Source organism: Chlorocebus sabaeus, chromosome 19 (assembly GCF_047675955.1).
Source record: "Chlorocebus sabaeus isolate Y175 chromosome 19, mChlSab1.0.hap1, whole genome shotgun sequence".
NCBI lineage: Eukaryota > Metazoa > Chordata > Mammalia > Primates > Cercopithecidae > Chlorocebus > Chlorocebus sabaeus.
In genome coordinates, this window is record NC_132922.1 from 10,177,763 (window position 1) to 10,195,978 (window position 18,216).

At 50.5% G+C, this 18,216-nt stretch overlaps 1 protein-coding gene and 1 pseudogene across 1 annotated transcript; one reads left to right on the forward strand and one right to left on the reverse strand.

The window, feature by feature from the left end:
* Nucleotides 1-9,198: 9,198 nt before the first annotated feature.
* Nucleotides 9,199-12,652, reverse strand: MCHR1 (melanin concentrating hormone receptor 1). Its single transcript, XM_007975881.3, has 2 exons — nt 12,266-12,652; nt 9,199-11,070 (listed from the first exon to the last, which is right to left on the reverse strand). Exons 1-2 carry the CDS (start codon nt 12,552-12,554, stop codon nt 10,091-10,093), a joined length of 1,269 nt encoding a protein of 422 aa, XP_007974072.3. The 5' UTR covers nt 12,555-12,652; the 3' UTR covers nt 9,199-10,090.
* A 4,326-nt stretch (nt 12,653-16,978) lies between these two features.
* Nucleotides 16,979-17,901, forward strand: LOC103223634 (glyceraldehyde-3-phosphate dehydrogenase pseudogene; annotated as a pseudogene).
* Nucleotides 17,902-18,216: the final 315 nt, after the last annotated feature.

An 18,216-nucleotide genomic window follows, 5' to 3' on the forward strand; every position in this document is an offset into this window, starting at 1 on the left:
CGCTTGAGCTGGCTCCCGCTCTGTACTTTCACTTCAATAAATCTGCGCTTTCTTTGCTTATTTCTTCTTTTGTTGCTTCATTCTTTCATTGCTTTGTGTGTTTTGTTTAATTCTTTGTTCAATGTGCCAGGAACCTGGACAATTCACAGTCAAGACCTTCTATCCAGTAACAATATCATTCCTGTTAAAAGCCTTTTGATGATTTCTCTTGGCTTTGGTATAAAATCCAAAATCATTGGTGTGGTTCACAAAGCTCTATTTGATGAGCTGGGCCCAGGGATATGAAATTAAATGTCAGTATGGTGCAAGCAAGTGACGTAAATAAATGAAGCTGACTGAGTCAAGGGGAAGATAGGGAGGAGTGGAGACTGTGGCAAACTGGGGAGTGCGTGACTGCCTAAGAGTGTAAGAGTGTAGCTTCATGCATCCAGCAGACTGTTGGCACATGGGAAGGTAGACCCTATAGCCAGATCTTCTGATGTTTCAAGAGAAGCTGGTCACCCAGATTTTTAAGTAAAGCAATGGATTCAAAAGCTGGCAACTAATTCACAATCTTTTTTATACCATGCAAGAGAAAAACAAAACACCACATCTGTGGGTCGGATGAGCTTCTCAGCAGCCAAACATTGGATTCTACTCTATACTCTAAAGATCCTGGACAGAACTTCTGTTAGAAGATTACTAATATATATATTTTTTGTTTGATACAGGCTCTCACTCTGTTGCCTAGGCTGGAATGCGGCAGTGCAATCTCAGCTCACTGCAGCCTTTATCTCCTGGGCTCAAGTGATCCTCCCCCCACCTCAGCCTCCCAAGTAGCTGGGTCTACAGGCATGCTCCCACCATGCCTAACTAATTTTTGTATTTTTTGTAGAGACGGGGTTTTTGCCATGTTGCCCAGACTGATCTTGAACTCCTGAACTTATGTAATCCACCCATCTCAGCCTCCCAAAGTGCCGGGATTACAGGAGTGAGCCACCATGCTCAGCCAGAAAAATTATTAATACTTTTGTTTGACAAGCATTTAACAGGTTTTTTTGAGGGTGGTGTGCAAAGATGAAGCGTCTCTTCTCCCCCTTTCCCCAGTGAGAGAGACGGAGGCACAGAGGAATAAGCTGCGCTGCATAAGAGTGAAGGGGCGTCTTCCTTGGCATGAACTATTTTGCCTTTTACACTGAATTGTGGATTTCTCCAGGTTAGCCAGAAGAGGGGAGATTTGGAGATCCTGGAACTGGGAGGAGAGAGGAAATGGGAAATGGGAAAAGGGGTCTTGCCCAGTGTCTGTGGCTCAGACGTGGGATAGCAGGCCAGGCCGGGGAGAGCAGGAAGGCCTCTCTCCACAATGACAGAATGCAACAGGCAGACTGCAGGGATTGTGAGGACTCCCAGCCAACTCCAGTCCTATTCTGGACTCTCACCCGCTCCCTCCTTCTCTGCTTTGACAATCCCTGAGCCCCAGCCTCAGGCTTGCGCTAGCACTGGCTGCCTCAGGGGGAAGCCACCTGCAGGGAGGTAGAGCAGCCTGGAGAGGTAGTGACCAGCTGAGCAACGCCCTGAGCCCGAGGCAGCAGGTGACCACACAGGGGTATTTGGGAAGGCACTTGCTGGCCCACCGCCTCGCAGGATGGAGACTTCAGTGGGTTTATATGAATGTTAGTTCCCCGTTAAGGTGTCTCTGGAGAGCACTTGGGTTGCATTTGCAACATCTCATTTAATCATCCTGATTTTACCCCCAGAGCTAGGTGATATGGAGGTGCAAGACTAGGGATTTCCCTGCCCTTCTGGGGGAGAGAAAGGGGCACAGGATCTCTGATGGGGAGAGCCCTGAGAGGAGGAAGCTTCAAAGAGAGGCAGCCGAGGGATGGAAGACCAATCTGCTTTGACGGATTCAAAAGGCAGCAGTGACCCTTTTCTTTCAGGTGTTGCCCTTCTGTGTAGTCTGAGATCGCCATGATTCATCACAAGTGGAGGAGACAGCTTTGCAGAGAATTAAGTGAGTGGCTTATCCAGCCCGTCTCTGATCATCTGGAAAGTTCCTCCCTCAACAGTCCTCAGGATTAGATCTGAGGTTGGTGTACCCCGGTGAGGTGGTGTGGCGGGCCAGGTCTTACTCACGCAGGCCTCCATAACAACTGCTTCAGTACTGACTGAGTGGTTAAGTTAAATATTAAAAGCTGGCCGGGCGTGGTAGCTCACACCTGCAATCCCAGCACTTTGGGAGGCCAAGGCTGGTGGATCACCTGAGGTCAGGAGTTCAAGACCAGCCCGGCCAACATAGTGAAACCCTGTCTCTACTAAAAATATAAAAATTAGCTGGGCGTAGTGATGTGCACCTGTAATCTCAGCTACTCCAGAGGCTGAGGCAGGAGAATCTCTTGAACCTGGGAGGCAGCGATTGCAGTGAACCAAGATCTCCTCACCATTGTACTCCAGCTGTGGGTGACAGAGCAAGCTTCCATCTCAAAAAAAAAAAAAAAAAAAAAAAAAAAAGGGCTGAAAGAGCCAGTGTGCTTATACAAAGGCTGGAATGTAACAAAAGTTCACCAAGAGTTTTGCCCAGGCTTTTTCTGGGCCTTAAAGCATGACAAAATAACGAAGGAATTCTTAACAGGACCCATTTAGGATTAAACAAATTTTATTGCAGGTCTGAAGAAACACCCCAGGCTTCCACAAACAAGTTTACTGGGGGTCTGAAGGAACGCCCCAAACCTCCTTGATTTAGCAGGAGACAAGGTAAGAGTAATCACCTCACAGCTGGACCCATTTAGATTAAGTAAATTTACTGAGGCTGCAGAGGAAGGTCTTCAGGACTCAGACCTTAGTTATAGATTAAAAGAAGTTAATCAGGGCTGGGCACGGTGGCTCACGCCTGCAATCCCAGCATTTTGGGAGGCCGAGGCTAGCGAATCATGAGGTCAGGAGTTCAAGACCAGCCTGATCAACACGGTGAAACTCCATCTCCAGTAAAAATACAAAAAAAAAACCGGGCATGGTACCACATGCTTGTAATCCCAGCTACTCAGGAGGCTGAGGCAGGAGAACTGCTTGAACCCAGGAGGTGGAGGTTGCAGTGAGCCGAGATCTCTCCACTGCACTCAGCCTGGGAGACAAGAGCGAAACTCCGTCTCAAAAAAAAAAAAGTTAATCACTGTATATGTTTGTAGATGAATGCACACTTACACGTAGACATATAGCTTAGAGGGTACATAGGCTCTGGAAAGCTTTGTAATTTAGAGTTGGTCTGGCAATATTTTTCAGGCCTCTTCCTAAAACTGGTTACAGAAATAAAAACTTCCTTCTTTCCCATTTCATCGCATCTCGTTATTGGGCTTCAAGAATAAGCAGCCCAACCCTTAGTTTGGTCCGGGAACAGTCGTCCATCACTGTTTTGCTGCCTTGCTTTTTTCTGATCTCCTCAGCTCAAGCTACTGGGTCAGTTTGACTTATTACAGATCATAGGCATGCGAGGAAGAAGAGGTTTGAGGAACAAGTGGTTCTCCATCCCAGGGCTCAATTAAAAAAAAAAAAAAAAGTATTTTATTGAACTGCAGAGGAGAAGGAGCTTAATTTTTTAACATTTGGTTTTTTTCTTAGTAACAAGTCATGCAGAACCAATTATTACTAGTTTGAATTGAGGAAAATATAGTTGCTAACAATAACAAAAGAACAACCCAATTTAAAAAATGGGCAAAAAACTTGAATAGACATTTCTCCAAAGAAGAAATACAAATAGTCAGGAAGCACATGAGGAGATGCTCAACATTGCTAATTATTAGGGAAATGTAAATCAAAATCACAATGAAACCACTTTAGGCGCATTAGAATGTCTTTTATTTTAAAAAGAAAATAAGTGTTGATGAGGATGTGGAGAAATGGGAACACTTGCACATTGCTGGTGAGAATGTAACATGGAACAGCCACTATGGCAGTTTCTCAAAAAATTAAAAATAGAACTACCATATGATACAGCAATTCTTTTTTTTCTTTTTTTTTTTTTGAGATGGAGTCTCACTCTGTGGCCCAGGCTAGTATGCAGTGGTGTGATCTCTGTTTACTGCAAACTCCACCTCCCAGATTCAAGTGATTCTCCTGCCTCAGCCTCCAAAGTAGTTGGGATCGCATGTGCCGCCATGCCTGGCTAATTTTTGTATTTTTAGTAGAGATGAGGTTTCACCATGTTGGCCAGGCTGGTCTGGAACCCCTGAGCTTAGGTGATCCTCCCGCCTTGGCCTCCCAAAGTGCTGGGATTACAGGCATAAGCCACTGTGCCCAGCTCCGATCTGGCTTTTTTTTTTTTTTTTTTTTTTTGAGATGGAGTCTCACTCTGTTGCCCAGGGTGGAGTACAATGGCACAATCTTGGCTCACTGCAACCTCCACCTCCTGGATTCAAGTGATTCTCCTGCCGCAGCCTCCCGAGTAGCTGGGACCACAGGTGCACACCACCACACGTGGCTAATTTTTGTATTTTTAGCCACCGCACCCGGCCTGATCTGGCAATTCATTTTTTTTTTTTTTTTTTTTTGAGATGGAGTCTCACTCTGTCACCCAGGCTGGAGTGCGGTGGCGCGATCTGGGCTCACTACAACCTCCGCCTCCCAGGTTCACACCATTCTCCTGACTCAATCTCCCAAGTAGCTGGGACTACAGGCGCCCACCACTGCGCCCGGCTAATTTTTTGTATTTTTTAGTAGAGACGTGGTTTCACCATGTTAGCCAGGATGGTCTCGATCTCCTGATCTCGTGATCTGCCCGCCTCAGCCTCCCAAAGTGCTGGGATTACAGGCGTGAGCCACAGCACCCGGCCTGATCTGGCAATTCTTATGGGTATATGCCAAAAAGAATGGAAAGCACTGACTCCAACAGGTATTTGTGCACTCAGGTTCACAATAGCCAAAAGGTAGAAACAACAGATGAATGGTTAAACAAAATGTGATATACACATACAATGCAATATCATTCATCGTTTAAAAGGAGGAAGATTCTGACACATATGACAACGTGGATGAACCTTGAGGACATTATGCTAAGTGAAATAAGCCAGTCATGATGTAGCAGGACAAAACCCCTCAGACACCGAGATAGTGAAGGGAGTGGCTTTAATTAGCCGGGAGCATCAGCAGGCTTCTGTCCATTTCAAGGGCTCACAACTCTAAGGGGGTCCGTGTGACAGGGTCATGATTGATTGAGCGAGCCAGGGGTTACCTGACAGGGGCTGCAAGCACCAGTGGTCAGAGTGAAACAGAATGGGAGGTTTCACGGTGTCCTTCCATACAATGTCTGGAATCTGTACATAACAACAGTTGCTAGGTCAGGGGTCGAATTTTAACTACCAGGCTTAGGTCAGGCAGGCCCAGGCCTGGTTTCGGGTCTGGTTCCTGGGCGCTGGGCTACCTGCCTTTAGTTTCGCTTCTCTTTTCTTTTCTGAGTATAAAACAACATAAACAATATAGAGGGTCTACTCTTCCCTCAACGCAAGAACAAAATCTGGTTGATTCTACTTATACGAGGTTCCTAGAGCAGTCAAATCCACAGAGACAGAACGTAACCCGGTGGTTGCCAGGAGTTATGGGGACGGAGCAATGGTCGGTTGGTGTTTAGTTGGTGTGGAGTTTCAGTTTGGGAAGATGGAAAATTTCTGGAGGTAGATGGTGGTGAGGGCTGCACAATAATGTGAATGTATTTCATGCCACTGCATTCTACACTTGAAATTGTTAAAAGAGTAAATTTTATGTTATGTGTATTTTACAATAAAAAAGAGGCTAGGCGTGGTGGCTCTTGCCTGTAATCCCAGCACTTTGGGATGCTGAGGTGGGTGGATCACCTGAGGTCAGGAGTTCGAGACCAGCCTGGCCAACATGGTGAAACCCCATCTCTACTAAAAATACAAAAATTAGCCGGGCGTGGTGTCGCATGCCTGTAGTCCCAGCTCCTCAGGAGGCTGAGGCAGGAGAATCACTTGAACCCTGGAGGCGGAGATTGTAGTGAGCCGAAATCGCACCACTGCACTCCAGCGTGGGTTGGGAGTCTGAGGTGGGCAGTGTCATGCGCATCCATGTGAAGAGACCACCAAACAGGCTTTGTGTGAGCAACATGGCTGTTTATTTCACCTGGGTGCAGGCGGGCTGAGTCCGAAAAGAGTCAGCAAAGGGAGATAAGGGCGGGACTGTTTTATAGGATTTGGGTAGGTAAAGGAAAATTACAGTCAAAGGGGGGTTGTTCTCTGGCGGGCAGGAGTGGGGGTCACAAGGTGCTCAGTGGGGGAGCTTTTTGAGCCAGGATGAGCCAGGAAAAGGAATTTCACAAGACAATATCATCGCTTAAGGCAAGGACCGGCCGTTTTCACTTTTCCTGTGGTGGAATGTCATCAGTTAAAGCGAGGCAGGGCATTTGCACTTCTTTTGTGATTCTTCAGTTACTTCAGATCATCTGGGCCTATACGTGCAAGTCACAGGGGATGCGATGGCTTGGCTTGGGCTCAGAGGCCTGACAGGCAGATCACTTGAGCCCAGGAGTTCAGGACCAGCCTGGGCAACATGGTGGAACTCTGTCTCCACCAAAACAAAACAAAAAATAGCTGGGCATGGTGACATGCACCGGTAGTCCCAGCTACTCGGAAGGCCGAAGTTGGGGGAGGATTGCTTGAGTTCAGGAGGCCAAGGCTTCAGTGAGCTGAGATCGCACCACTGTACTCCAGCCTGGGCAACAGAGCCCGACCTTGTCTCAAAATAAATAGATAAATAAAAATAAATTAATTAAATGAAAACTGATGATTCAGAAAGGAACAAGCAAACACAAACCCAATGCCAGTCGCCGTGTTTGGTGCTCTGCTTGCTTCTCTTGTGAACAGCAATGTGCGGAAGTGGTTCTGCGGACTCACTTGCAACCTAAATTTTGAGGTCAACGTCTCTCAGCTGTGAAATTCTGCCGGGTGCTGGGGGGGCAGTTTCGGAGCATAATCCTCACAGTTGGAGAGGAAGTATTTTCTGGGGAAAAGATAAGGCAGCAGTGGATGAAGGACTGGCCGGGTTTGAGGAGATAACCTGATGGGGCCCCTGTGGGAGAAACTGACTGTTAAATGTAGGAAGGGGGAAAGGAGCAAAGAGATGGACCGCAGGGCCTTCACCCTCTTCTTGGACTCTGTCTGCAGCTCACAGTAGCCCCCACGGCTCTCCAAGGTTCTGGCCACATCCCTAGGCTTAAGGAAGAGGAAAAGAAAGTTCCCCTCATGCCTCAGATCCCAGCCCTGCACTCGGTCCACCATTCCCACCAGTGATGTCAGGAAAATGCCTTGCCAGCCAGCAATCCAGCGCTCACCTCTGCCTGGTCTTACTCTCATCCACATCGCGAGTGTGTCCAGGTAACTGCGGGATCAGGCTGGGGAGAGGTGTGCTGGTGGCAGCTCCCATCGTAATCCCCCACCCTTCAAGCCTCCCTGCCCCACTTCTCCCCTCGACCGCCTGTTCTCCCTAACTCATCTCTCCCCTCCGCCTCTCCTCTCTGGGAGGTTTACATTGCTATCCACCCACTTTCATGACTCCACCCACTCTGCTTCCATTTTAGTTGTTTCAGCGTGGGGTTAAGAGCTGAAGGACAGGATGCCCCCTTTCCCGGGAGCTGCTGGGCATGTGCCCACCCAGCCACCGTGAGCTGTTGATCTGGTGATGTGCATTCTCTGGGAGAGGCCGTCTCCCTTGTTTCCTCTCTGGGATTCCTCCTTGGAGTGCTGGAAGGTGAGAGGGAGTGACGAGCAGGCAGGGGCTGGGGCTGATAGACACCCAGGGAAGCCTTCCAGTAGATAACCCTGATGCAGGAAGACCTCCTTTTATCACGTTTGTGGCTAGGAGTTGGGGCTTCTTGGATTTGCCTCAAGGCTTCCCTAAGAATCCTTTTTTCTTTTCTTTCCTTTTTTTTTTTTTTTTTTTTTGAGATGGAGTTTTCGCTCTTGTTACCCAGGCTGGAGGGCAATGGTGCACTCTAGGCTCACTGCAACCTCTGCCTCCCGGGTTCAAGTGATTCTCCTGCCTCAGCCTCCCACGTAGCTGGGACGACAGGCGCCCACCACGCCCAGCTAATTTTTGTATTTTTAGTAGAGACAGGGTTTCACCATGTTGGCCAGGCTGGTCTTGAACTCCTGACCTCAGGTGATCCGCCCACCTTGGCATCCCAAAGTGCTGGGATTACAGGTGTGAGCCAGAATCTTCTTTCTTTTATTGAGTGTGTGTCTAAAAGAGATTTCAAGTTACCGGTGGCAGCTGGAGACCCTACTGTTAGTGAGTAAGGAAAATAACCATCAGCTTCTTTACCCCGCAGGTGCTCGGCGGAGAGGAACACAGGCCAGGAAATACTAATGATGGGGATAAAGAGCTCCCCAGGGGCTGGATGTGGCAGCTCAAACCTATAATCCCAACTTTCAGGAGGCCAAGGTGGGAGGACTGCTTGAGCCCAGGAGTTTGAGACCAGTCTGGGCAACATGGCAAGGCCCTGTGTCAAAAAAAAAAAAAAAAAAAAAAAAAGTCCCCAGGACCCAAGGAAGCTGCCCAGAAGTTTTCTAAAGAGGATCCCTGCTGCAACTCTGAAGAGGAACAGGCTGTCAGGCTGTGCTGGTGTCCCTGCTTTAAGGATGCTTGCAGCTTTCTCCTGCTATCTCAGTAAGGTCTGCTGAGCACTGCACTGACGGCTCCCAGTCCCCTCTCAGTGAAGACGTCAAGAAGCAGCAGCCAAGCAGCAGTCGCGGCTGCCTCCCAGCGGCCCCGGCTGTAATCTTCTGTTCAAGGTGCCCACACCAGATCTCGGCTGTAGAAAGCAGACAGGCTTCAGCTGCCCCAAGAACTGGTTCTGCGGCTGGTGACTCAGCAGGGGTGGGGGTTGGGGGGAAGTGGGGGTTGGGACTTGGGGCCTGAGGGGCCAGCACTGGTGACAACAAAGTCTAGGGGATTTTGTGCAGAAGACAGGAAGCTGAGTCCCAAGAACAAGCCTAGCAGCGGAACTGCAATCGAATGAATCCCCAGTAATTCCATTCATGCCACTGAATCCTCCCTGTGGGTTCAGAAAAACAGATTCCTGCTTCGTGCTTCCTAAAAATGCAGCGCGAACCAAGGTCTAAATTCCACAATGAAGTGACCCCTCTTCCTCTTTTCTGCTACCCACCTTCCCCCTGACCCCACACCCACCCCCAAGTCCACAAGAACAGAGTGATGTGGGTGGAGATTTTCCTTTATTTGTTTTTATTTTGGAGAGGAAGGGCTAGAGCAAGAAGATGATGCCAACACACCGGGCACTAGAATGGCCCCTGCACATGCAGAACACACGGACACTCACGCTGGATTAGCGACTGAGCAAATGTGCCCCGTGGAGAGAATGTCACCAAAGCTGCAAAAGCCCCCCGCCACCAACTTTTATTAGTTTTAAGACCCCCCCAACCACACCCACCCCAGATCTCCCTGTCATTCTCAGTAAGCAGACTTCCTAGGAAACTGGGCTTTTACTCCTGTGGGCTCAGTACCACATCCCCTCAAATAAACACGCATCCTCTAGAGCAAAAGGGAAATGGACAGGCTGCTGGAATGCCGAGAGATGGGATGCTTCATTTTTCATTATCCACCAGCTTGGGAGAAAGGCCGCCTTCCATCACACCAGTGAGAGGGGGGAAAGAGCTATCGGGCCCTTTCCCGTCTCTCAGGCCTTGTGCAACATGGTCCCGGCTGCTCACACTCCAGCCCTGCCTGACTTGAAACAAACCGAGTCAGTAGCCTTCCACCTCTTGCCTTGAGAAGAAGACATTTGAGAGCTCGCAGATACAGTGCAACCGATGATCCAAACCAACATCTTCTCTTGCTCAGCTTCTGTTCTATCCAAAGGTCTAATCCTGCTCCCCCAAAGGGATTTCTGATGTCTGAAACCCCCAAACCTGACTCCAGGCCTCCCCAGCAATGTGTGGGACCCATGGAATGTATTTATTTCATTGCAACAACCCTCACCACCTGACCTTCCTGCATTGCCCCAGAGCGGTCTTGGGTTTCTCTCGGCATCTCTCCCCACGGCTTGCTGTGGTGTTCTGACTTGGAGGTGTCCAGGGCGGCAGGGGAAGTGTCAGGTACCTTTGCTTTCTGTCCTCTCCTCGTCAGCCGTCTGAGCATTGCTGACAGCGCGAAGCTGCCCCTGGGCTGCAGGCTTCACCGAAAGGACCAAGCGTTTGCGGAACGTCTCGCAGAGCACGATGTACACAAAGGGGTTGAGGCAGCTGTTGGCATAGCCCAAGCTGATGGCCGCATTGTACAGGTAGACAAAGGTGAGGGTCGGGCGGCTGATGGACAACTGGGTCAGCTGTAGCACATAGTAGGGTGCCCAGCACACAAAGAAGACCAGGCAGATGGCGATGGCTGTGCGGGTCACCCTCTTTGTCCGCAGCCGGATGCTGCGCTGGGAGGCAGGGGCCACTGAGGACGTCATGCGCTGCAGGATCCTCACGTATGCGGCCGTGATGACCACGAAGGGCAGGGCAAAGGCCAGGAAAAACTGGTACAGGGTGAACCAGTAAAGGTCAGTGTTCGGGTTGGGCAGGCGGATGCCGCAACCCACTGCACCTCCTGGGAAGGGGATGAGTCTGGCATACAACCACACGGGGGTGATGCTGATAAAGGAGAGGGCCCACAGGAGGCAGATCACCAGGGTGGCCACAGAGGGCTTCCGGAACTTTGTGGAAGAGATGGGGTGGACGGTGGCCAGGTAGCGGTCAATGGCCATGGCGGTCAGGATGTAGGTGCTGGTGAACTGACTATTGGCATCCATGGCTGTGATGAGGGTGCACATGGTCTCCCCAAAGTGCCACACCCCATTGCCCATGAGCTGGTGGATCATGAAGGGCATGCCCAGGAGAAAGAGGAGATCCACCACTGAGAGGTTGATGATGAAGATGTCGGGGACATTGTTGCACCAGTGCAGCTTGGACTTCTTCACGACCGCGAAGATGACCATGGAGTTCCCGATGATGCCCAGGAGGCAGATGGTGCCGAACACCGAAGGCATGATGATGTTGATGTAGGAGACGCTCCCTGAGCGAGGAGGTGATCCTGGGGACAGAAGGAGCAAGCGTCGGCCGTTTGACATGGGCTTTGCTCTGAGAACTGACATCCTGCTGGCATGCTCAGCCTCCAGCGACCCACCGTTCATCTGGAATCCTCTCCCACCATTCTCCCTGCCTTGACTGTTGCTAATCTTGTCCCTTTTCCCTCCTCCATGGATTTCCTGGTGAATCCTACCAGAGTCCCCTGAGCCACCCGTCTTGCAAGGACACAAGAAGCCTGCCTCCTGCAGGCACCAGAGGCAAGAACCACAGCTGTCTGCAGAGATTACTCTGTGCGCCCTGGGCTTCACCAGGAAACCTCATCAAAATAGCCAGAAGGACACAGAAGTAAGTGTGTGTGTATGTGTGTGTGCACGTGCTTTTCCTATGTGTAGCCCTGAGTGCTTTATTTTGGAGGTCTCTGGTTGGAAACGGAGTACTGATTCTTGGGCATCTCTGGGCGACTGTCTTGTAGAGGCTTTTGCCGGCTGTGCCCTGGTCAAGTCAGCAACCCTCCCTACCCCAGGCTTCCTAGCAGGGATTTCCTTGCTTGGTATCTTCTGAGCCTGGGTTTCTCGAGTGAAGCAGAGACAGAAGCTGTGTGTTGAAGCTTAGCAGCTTGAAAAAATTATCCACATAAGCCTTTCCTCTTTTCCTTCCTTCCCTTCTCCTTCAAAGCTGGAATCCCAGGGCACCGCAGCTCTGGAAATGTCAGGAAGCTTAATTCACCAGAAAAGTTAATCCCCTCATGGCTCCGTGAAGTCTTCCCTTCCCAGGGCCTCTCCCAGGTGGCAGTGAGGATGTCTCAGACCTCATCACCCAAGTGCGAGTAAAAAGCTGAGGCTAACAGTGAGCCCCCAGCTGTCTCCCACATACCACCCTCTAGCTTCTCTCGCTTGCTTTTCCAGCCTGGAATTTTTTCTGCCAAGCCTCTTTGGAACCTAGCTGCGAGCTTCCCCTGCTGCCTCGCGGCTGGCCCCACTTCCTTGCCATTCTGAACATGCCTTCGTCCCCTGCTCTGCTCCTACCCGTCTGCCCCTGCGGACCCTTGCCCCCTTCTCCCCTGCCCCTCTGAGCAAAGTAGACCACAGATCTTGTCCCCAAGAACTGTGATAAAGTTTCCCAAGCAGTTTGGCTCAGGGGTGAAACCTTCCCATTTTCCACCCACAGCCCAGAGGAGGGAGGACTCCCAGTCAACTCACCTGCCGAGGTGAGGTTATCGGGGCCATCAGAGGTGTTGCTGGTATTGGGACCAGTGGGCAGCAGCGAGGCTTCCAGGTCCATCCAGCCAGTGCCGGTCGCCGGCTCCCACAACCAAGCTGAGCTCCCTTCCACCCACGCAGGCTGCGGCAGCCTCCAGCGCCTGCCACCTTGTCCAGGAGCGCAAGCCCCGCAGTCGGGAAGGGGGTCTTCCTCAGCAGCCTGGCAGCCGCTGCCGCCTCCAAGCCCAACTGCCCTCCCTACTCCCTCCTTTGCGGCTCTCACTGACATCACCTAGACACATTAACATTCGGAGGCAGCTGCACATTAACCTCTTCAGTCCCGGGCTGTGGCTGGCTTCCACTTCTGAATGCCTGCAGAGCCCCAGGGCCCTGGGGAAGCTGGGAGGGACCGGGCAGAGGCAGCCCCATCAGGAAAGGGATCTCCTTCCCACTGGCACTTGGGATTGTCTCGTGTGCCTACAAGGGCCGCTGCTTGTCTTGCATGAGGATCGAGGTCTCTGCAAAGGCAAACGGACAAAGCAAACAGGCTGCCTCCCTGTGGAGGAGACAGTAGCTTGGCTTTGCCCCTATCCCAGGTATGGGTGGCTGGGCCACATGGCAGGGTCCAGGGGGAACTGCACAGAGCTTGGGAATCAAAGGCTTGGACTGCAGCAGGGCTGCCCCCCACGCACACTCAGGGCACCCTCGGCCCCTTCTCTGTGCCCTGACGGCTTCCAACCATCTCGCTGGCTATGCTGCCAGCATCCTGCAGAAGTAGTTGAGGAGTTGGCTGCTGAACCCTTGCCTGGCACTCAGAGGTCACGCAGGTCACTCCATGCTGGCCATAGCCAGGACCTCGGGGACCGGAAGGGGACAAACTCCCGTCTGCACGGGATCTGCCTGGACCAGGCTTGCAGAGGTGTTAATTTTCTAAATGCTCTGAGGTCCCTGAGGTTTGGCCTGGGACTCTTTGAGACAAATATCCAAGCATGATCCCCCAAAGAGATCATCCCAGAGGAACAGCCTCAGCGGCAAAGGCGTTGAGTGAATTTTCCAAGGAGGCATCCTGTTGCCGGCCTCTGGGGCCCTCACAGACAGGAGCTGCCACTGCACCCACTGCCGGACTCAGGAGCCAGGGGCTCAAGGTTCACAGACGGATCCCTACATGTGTCCTCTGTCTTGTTTACTTATTGGATTCATCCAACAAACATTTATTGAGTACTTACTACCCGCCAAGCACTGTTCTAGGTTTTGCAGTAAAAAAAAAACCGGGGGTGGGTGATAAAGTCCCTGTCCTCATGAAGATTGCGTTCAAGTTGTGGGGAGACAGAAAACCCCTCAAAGACAATTCATGATGTTGGCGATTACTATGAAAAACTTACAGCAGGGCGAGCCGGCCCCTGAATACCAGCAGAGATGGAGGTTGCTATTTTATATAGGATTGATCATCGAGGAAGGCCTCACTGAGAAGCACTTCCAGAAAAGTCCTGAAGGAAGTGAGGAAGCATGCTTAGAAATATTCTGGAGGACCAGCATTCCTGGCTGTGGAAATCGCCGATGCAAAGGCTGTGTGGCCGGAGCGCGCAGGGTGACTCTGGAGAACAGCGTCGGGCCAGGTGCAGTGACTCCGCCTGTGATCCCAGCACTTTTCGAGGCCAAGGCAGGCGGATTGCTTGAGCTCAGGAGTTCAAAACCAGCCTGGACAACACTGTGAAACTCTGTCTCTACAAAAATTAGCCAGGCATGGTGGCAGGTGCCTGTAATTCCAGCTACTTAAGCAGCTGAAGCAGGAGAATCGCTTGAATCCAGGAGGCAGAGATTGCAGTGAGCTGAAATTGGGCCACTGCACTCCAGCGTGGGTGACACAGAAAGACCCTGTCTCAGGAAAAAGAAAATATACTTCGCATAACGATAACTTATGATATTGGCAATTGCTGTAAAAAACTTAAAGCAGGGTGAGCGGGCCTGCGAATACCAGGAGAGGGAGAGCTTACTCTGGTAGAGGATTGATCATCAAGGAAGGCCTGTCTGAGAAAAGTCCTGAAGGAAGTGAGGAAGCATGCTTAGAAATATTCTGGAGGACCAGCATTCCCGGCCATGGAAATTGCCAGTGCAGAGGCCCTGTGGCAGGAGTACGCAGGGTGACTCTGGAGAGCACTGTGGCTGTAGCAGAGATTAGCAGGAGCTGACATCAGAGAGGAAGGAGCAGGCAGGGAAGATTCTGCCAGGCTTGCCAGCCAGTGTAAGCACTTTGGCTTTTCCTTTCGGGGAAATGGGAGTCACTAGGGGGTTTTCAGCTGAGAAAAGACATGATCAGACATGTTTTGATCAGTCTGGGCCGGGCGCAGTGGCTCATGCCTGTAATCCCAGCACTTTGGGAGGCTGAGGCAGGAGGATTGACTGAGGTCAGGAGTTCGAGACCAGCCTGGCCAACATGGTGAAACCCTGTCTCTACTAAATATACACAAATTAGCCAGGCGTGGTGGCAAGCACCTGTAATCCCAGCTACTTGGGAGGCTGAGGCATGAGAACTGCTTGAACCCAGGAGGCAGAGGTTGCAGTGAGCTGAGATTGTGCCATTGTACTCCAGCCTGGGTGACAGAACGAGACTCTGTCTCAGAAAAAAAAAAAAAAAAAAAAAGAAGCTTTTTGCGGTCAAGGAAGGCCTCACTGAGAAGCACTTCCAGAAAAGAAAAGTCCTGAAGGAAGTGAGGAAGCATGTTTGGTGGGAGGTGATTGGATCTTGGGAGCAGATTTCTCCCTTGCTGTTTTTGTGATAATGAGAGAGTGGTCATGAGATCTTGTTGTTTAAAAGTGTATAGCTGGCCAGGTGTGGTGGCTCATGCCTATAATCCCAGCACTTTGAGAGGCCGAGGCAGGCGGATCACCTGAGGTCAGGAGTTTGAAACAAGCCTGGCTGGCATGGTGAATCCCCGTCTCTACTAAAGATACAAAAATTAGCCAGACATGGTGGCACGTGCCTGTAGTCCCAGCTACTCGGGAGGCTGAAGCAGGAGAATCGCTTGAACCCAGGAGGCAGAGGTTGCAGTGAGCCGAGATCACGCCATTGCACTCCAGCCTGGGCAACAATAGAGAAAATCCGTCTTTAAAAAAAAAAAAAAAAAAAGTTCTAGAAATGAACAGTGATAATGGCTGCACAACATGGTGAAAGTACTTAATGCCGCTAAACTGGACACTTAAAAGTGGCTAAAATGGTAAATTTTACGTTACGTATATTGTACCACAATATCTAAAGTGAAGAGACAAATTTTATGTGTATTTTACCATGCACAAAAAATCCCAAAACTCTGCAATGGCCATCCCAGCATCCCCACCTTATTATCATAGACCATTTCGTGGAGCTATCCCAGAAGCATGTTAGAACTGGCTCCAGCTACATCCTGTGTTACAGAAGAGTGCTCCCCTGTCAATAAACTATCTCCTTTCTTTTTAAATTAATTTATTAATTTATTTATTTTTTGATTTGAGACAGAGTCTGGCTCTGTCATCCAGGCTGGTGTGCAGTGGTGTGATCTCAGCTCACTGCAACCTCCGCCTCCTGGTTCAAGTGATTCTCTGGCTTCAGCCTCCAGAGTAGCTGGGATTATAAGCATGTGCCACCATGCCCAGCTAATTTTACTAGAAATAGAGTCTCACTATGTTGCCCAGGCTGGTCTTAAACTCCTGGCCTCCAGTGATCCACCCGCCTCAGCCTCCCAAAATACTGGTATTACAGGCGTGAGGCACCACACCTCACCTATTCATTTTATTTGAGACAGGGGCTCACTCTGTCATCCAGGCTGGAGTGCAGTGGTGAAATTTCAGCTCACTGCAACTTCTGACTCCCTGGTTCAAGTGATCCTCCTACCCCGGCCTCCCTAGTAGCTGGTACTATAGGTACAAGCCACGATGCCCAACTTATTTTGTTTTTTAAAATTTTTTGTAGAGATGAGGTGTCGCTATGTTGCCCAAGCTGGTCTTGAACTCCCGAGCTCAAGGGATCCTACTGCCTCGGCCTCTTGAGGTGCTGGTATTACAAGCATAAGCCACCACACCTGGCCAAAACTATCTCCTTTCAACCTTATATTTGCATCATGGTCTAGCACCCTCAAGATCCACTTCTGGCTGGGTGGGGTGGCTCTCGCCTGTAACCCAGCACTGTGGGAGGTGGAGGCCAGAGAATCACTTGAGCCTAGGAGTTCAAGACCAGCCTGGGTAACACAGTAAGGCCCTCTCTACAAAAAATTAAAAATTAGCCAGGCATGGTGGCATGCGACTATAGTTCTAGCTACTTGGGAGTCTGAGGCAGGAGGATTGCTTGAACCCAGGAGATTGAGGCTGTAGAGAGAAGTGTTTACACCATGGCACTTCAGCATGGGTGACAAAGCAAGGCCCTCTCTCCAAGAAAAAAAAAAAATCCACTCCCATACATAGTCCCTTTATTTCTCCCAGTCCTTATTAGCTGGTCCTGGTCTTCATGGGTGGACTATTTTATCCAAAAGCAGAAGCTGTATTTCCCATCCCAAGCTACAACACTGAGATCTGACCCCGGTTATTGAGTCTGAAGCAATGACAGGCTCTCTGCTCCTCCTGTTCGACTGACAGCTGCATCTTCTCTTGCGGTGCCAATTGTGTCCCTGAGGCACCAAGGTAAAAGGGAAGGCTGGAGTAAACAGATTTGGACATACTGGGTGCCTGGTCACCAGGGCTGCTTTTAACTCTAGCAAAATGGATATTGTTGCCATCAATAACTCCTTCATTGTCCTCAGCTACATGGTCTACATATTTGAGTATGATTCCATCCATGGTAAGTTCCACAGCACCATCAGGCTGAAAACGGGAAGCTTGTCACCAATGGAAATCCCATCACCATCTTCCAGGAATGAGATCCCACCAAAATCAAAGAGGGTGATGCTGGTGCTGATTATGTTATGGACTCACCAGTGTCTTCACTACCATGGAGAAGGCTGGGACTTGCTTAGATGGGGGAGCCAAAAGAGTCACCATCTCTGCCCCTTCTGATGCCCCCATGTTTGTGATGGGCATGAACCATGAGAAGTATGGAAACAGCCTCAAGATTATCAGCAATGCCTCCTGCACCACCAGTTGCTTAACCCCCCCTGGCCAAGGTCATCCATGACAACTTTGACACCGTGGAAGGACTCATGACCGCCGTTCATGCCTTCACTGCCACTCAGAAGACTCCTGATGGTACCTCTGGGAAATTGTAGTGTGATGGCTACAGTGCTCTCTAGAACATCATTCTTGCCAAGCCTGTAGGCAAAGTCATCCCCGAGCTGAATGGGAAGCTCACTGGCATGGCCTTCCATGTCCCCACCACCAACATGTTGGTCATGGACCTGACCTGCCATCTGGAGAAACCTGCCAAATACAGTGACCTCAAGACGATGGTGAAGCAGGCATTGAGGGGGCTCCTCAAGGGCATCCTGGGCTACACTGAGCACCAGGTTGTCTCCTCTGACTTTGACAGTGACACCCATTCTTCCACCTTCAATGGTGGGCCTGGCATTGCCCTCAACAACAACTTCGTCAAGCTCATTTCCTGGTATGACAGTGAATTTGGCTACAGCAACAGGGTGGTGAACTTCATGGTCCACATGGCCTCCAAGGAGTAAGAGCCCCAGGCCACCAATCCCAGTGAGAGCACAAGAGGAAGAGAGGGGCCCTCAGCTGCTGGGGAGCCCTGCTGCACTCAGCCCCCACCATACTGAGCATCTCCCCTCAACACAGTTTCCATGTCAGACCCCTGAAGAGGGTGGGGCCTACGGAGACCCACCTTATCATGTGCCATCAATAAAGTCCCCTATACCTTGCCCAAAAAAAAAGTCCCCTGTACTTCTGACTGTTAAGAGTCAGGAGAAGAAGCAGTGAGAGGAAATAAGGAGCATATCTGAGGACAAATATCCTCTTGCAAATCAGTTGAATCCTAG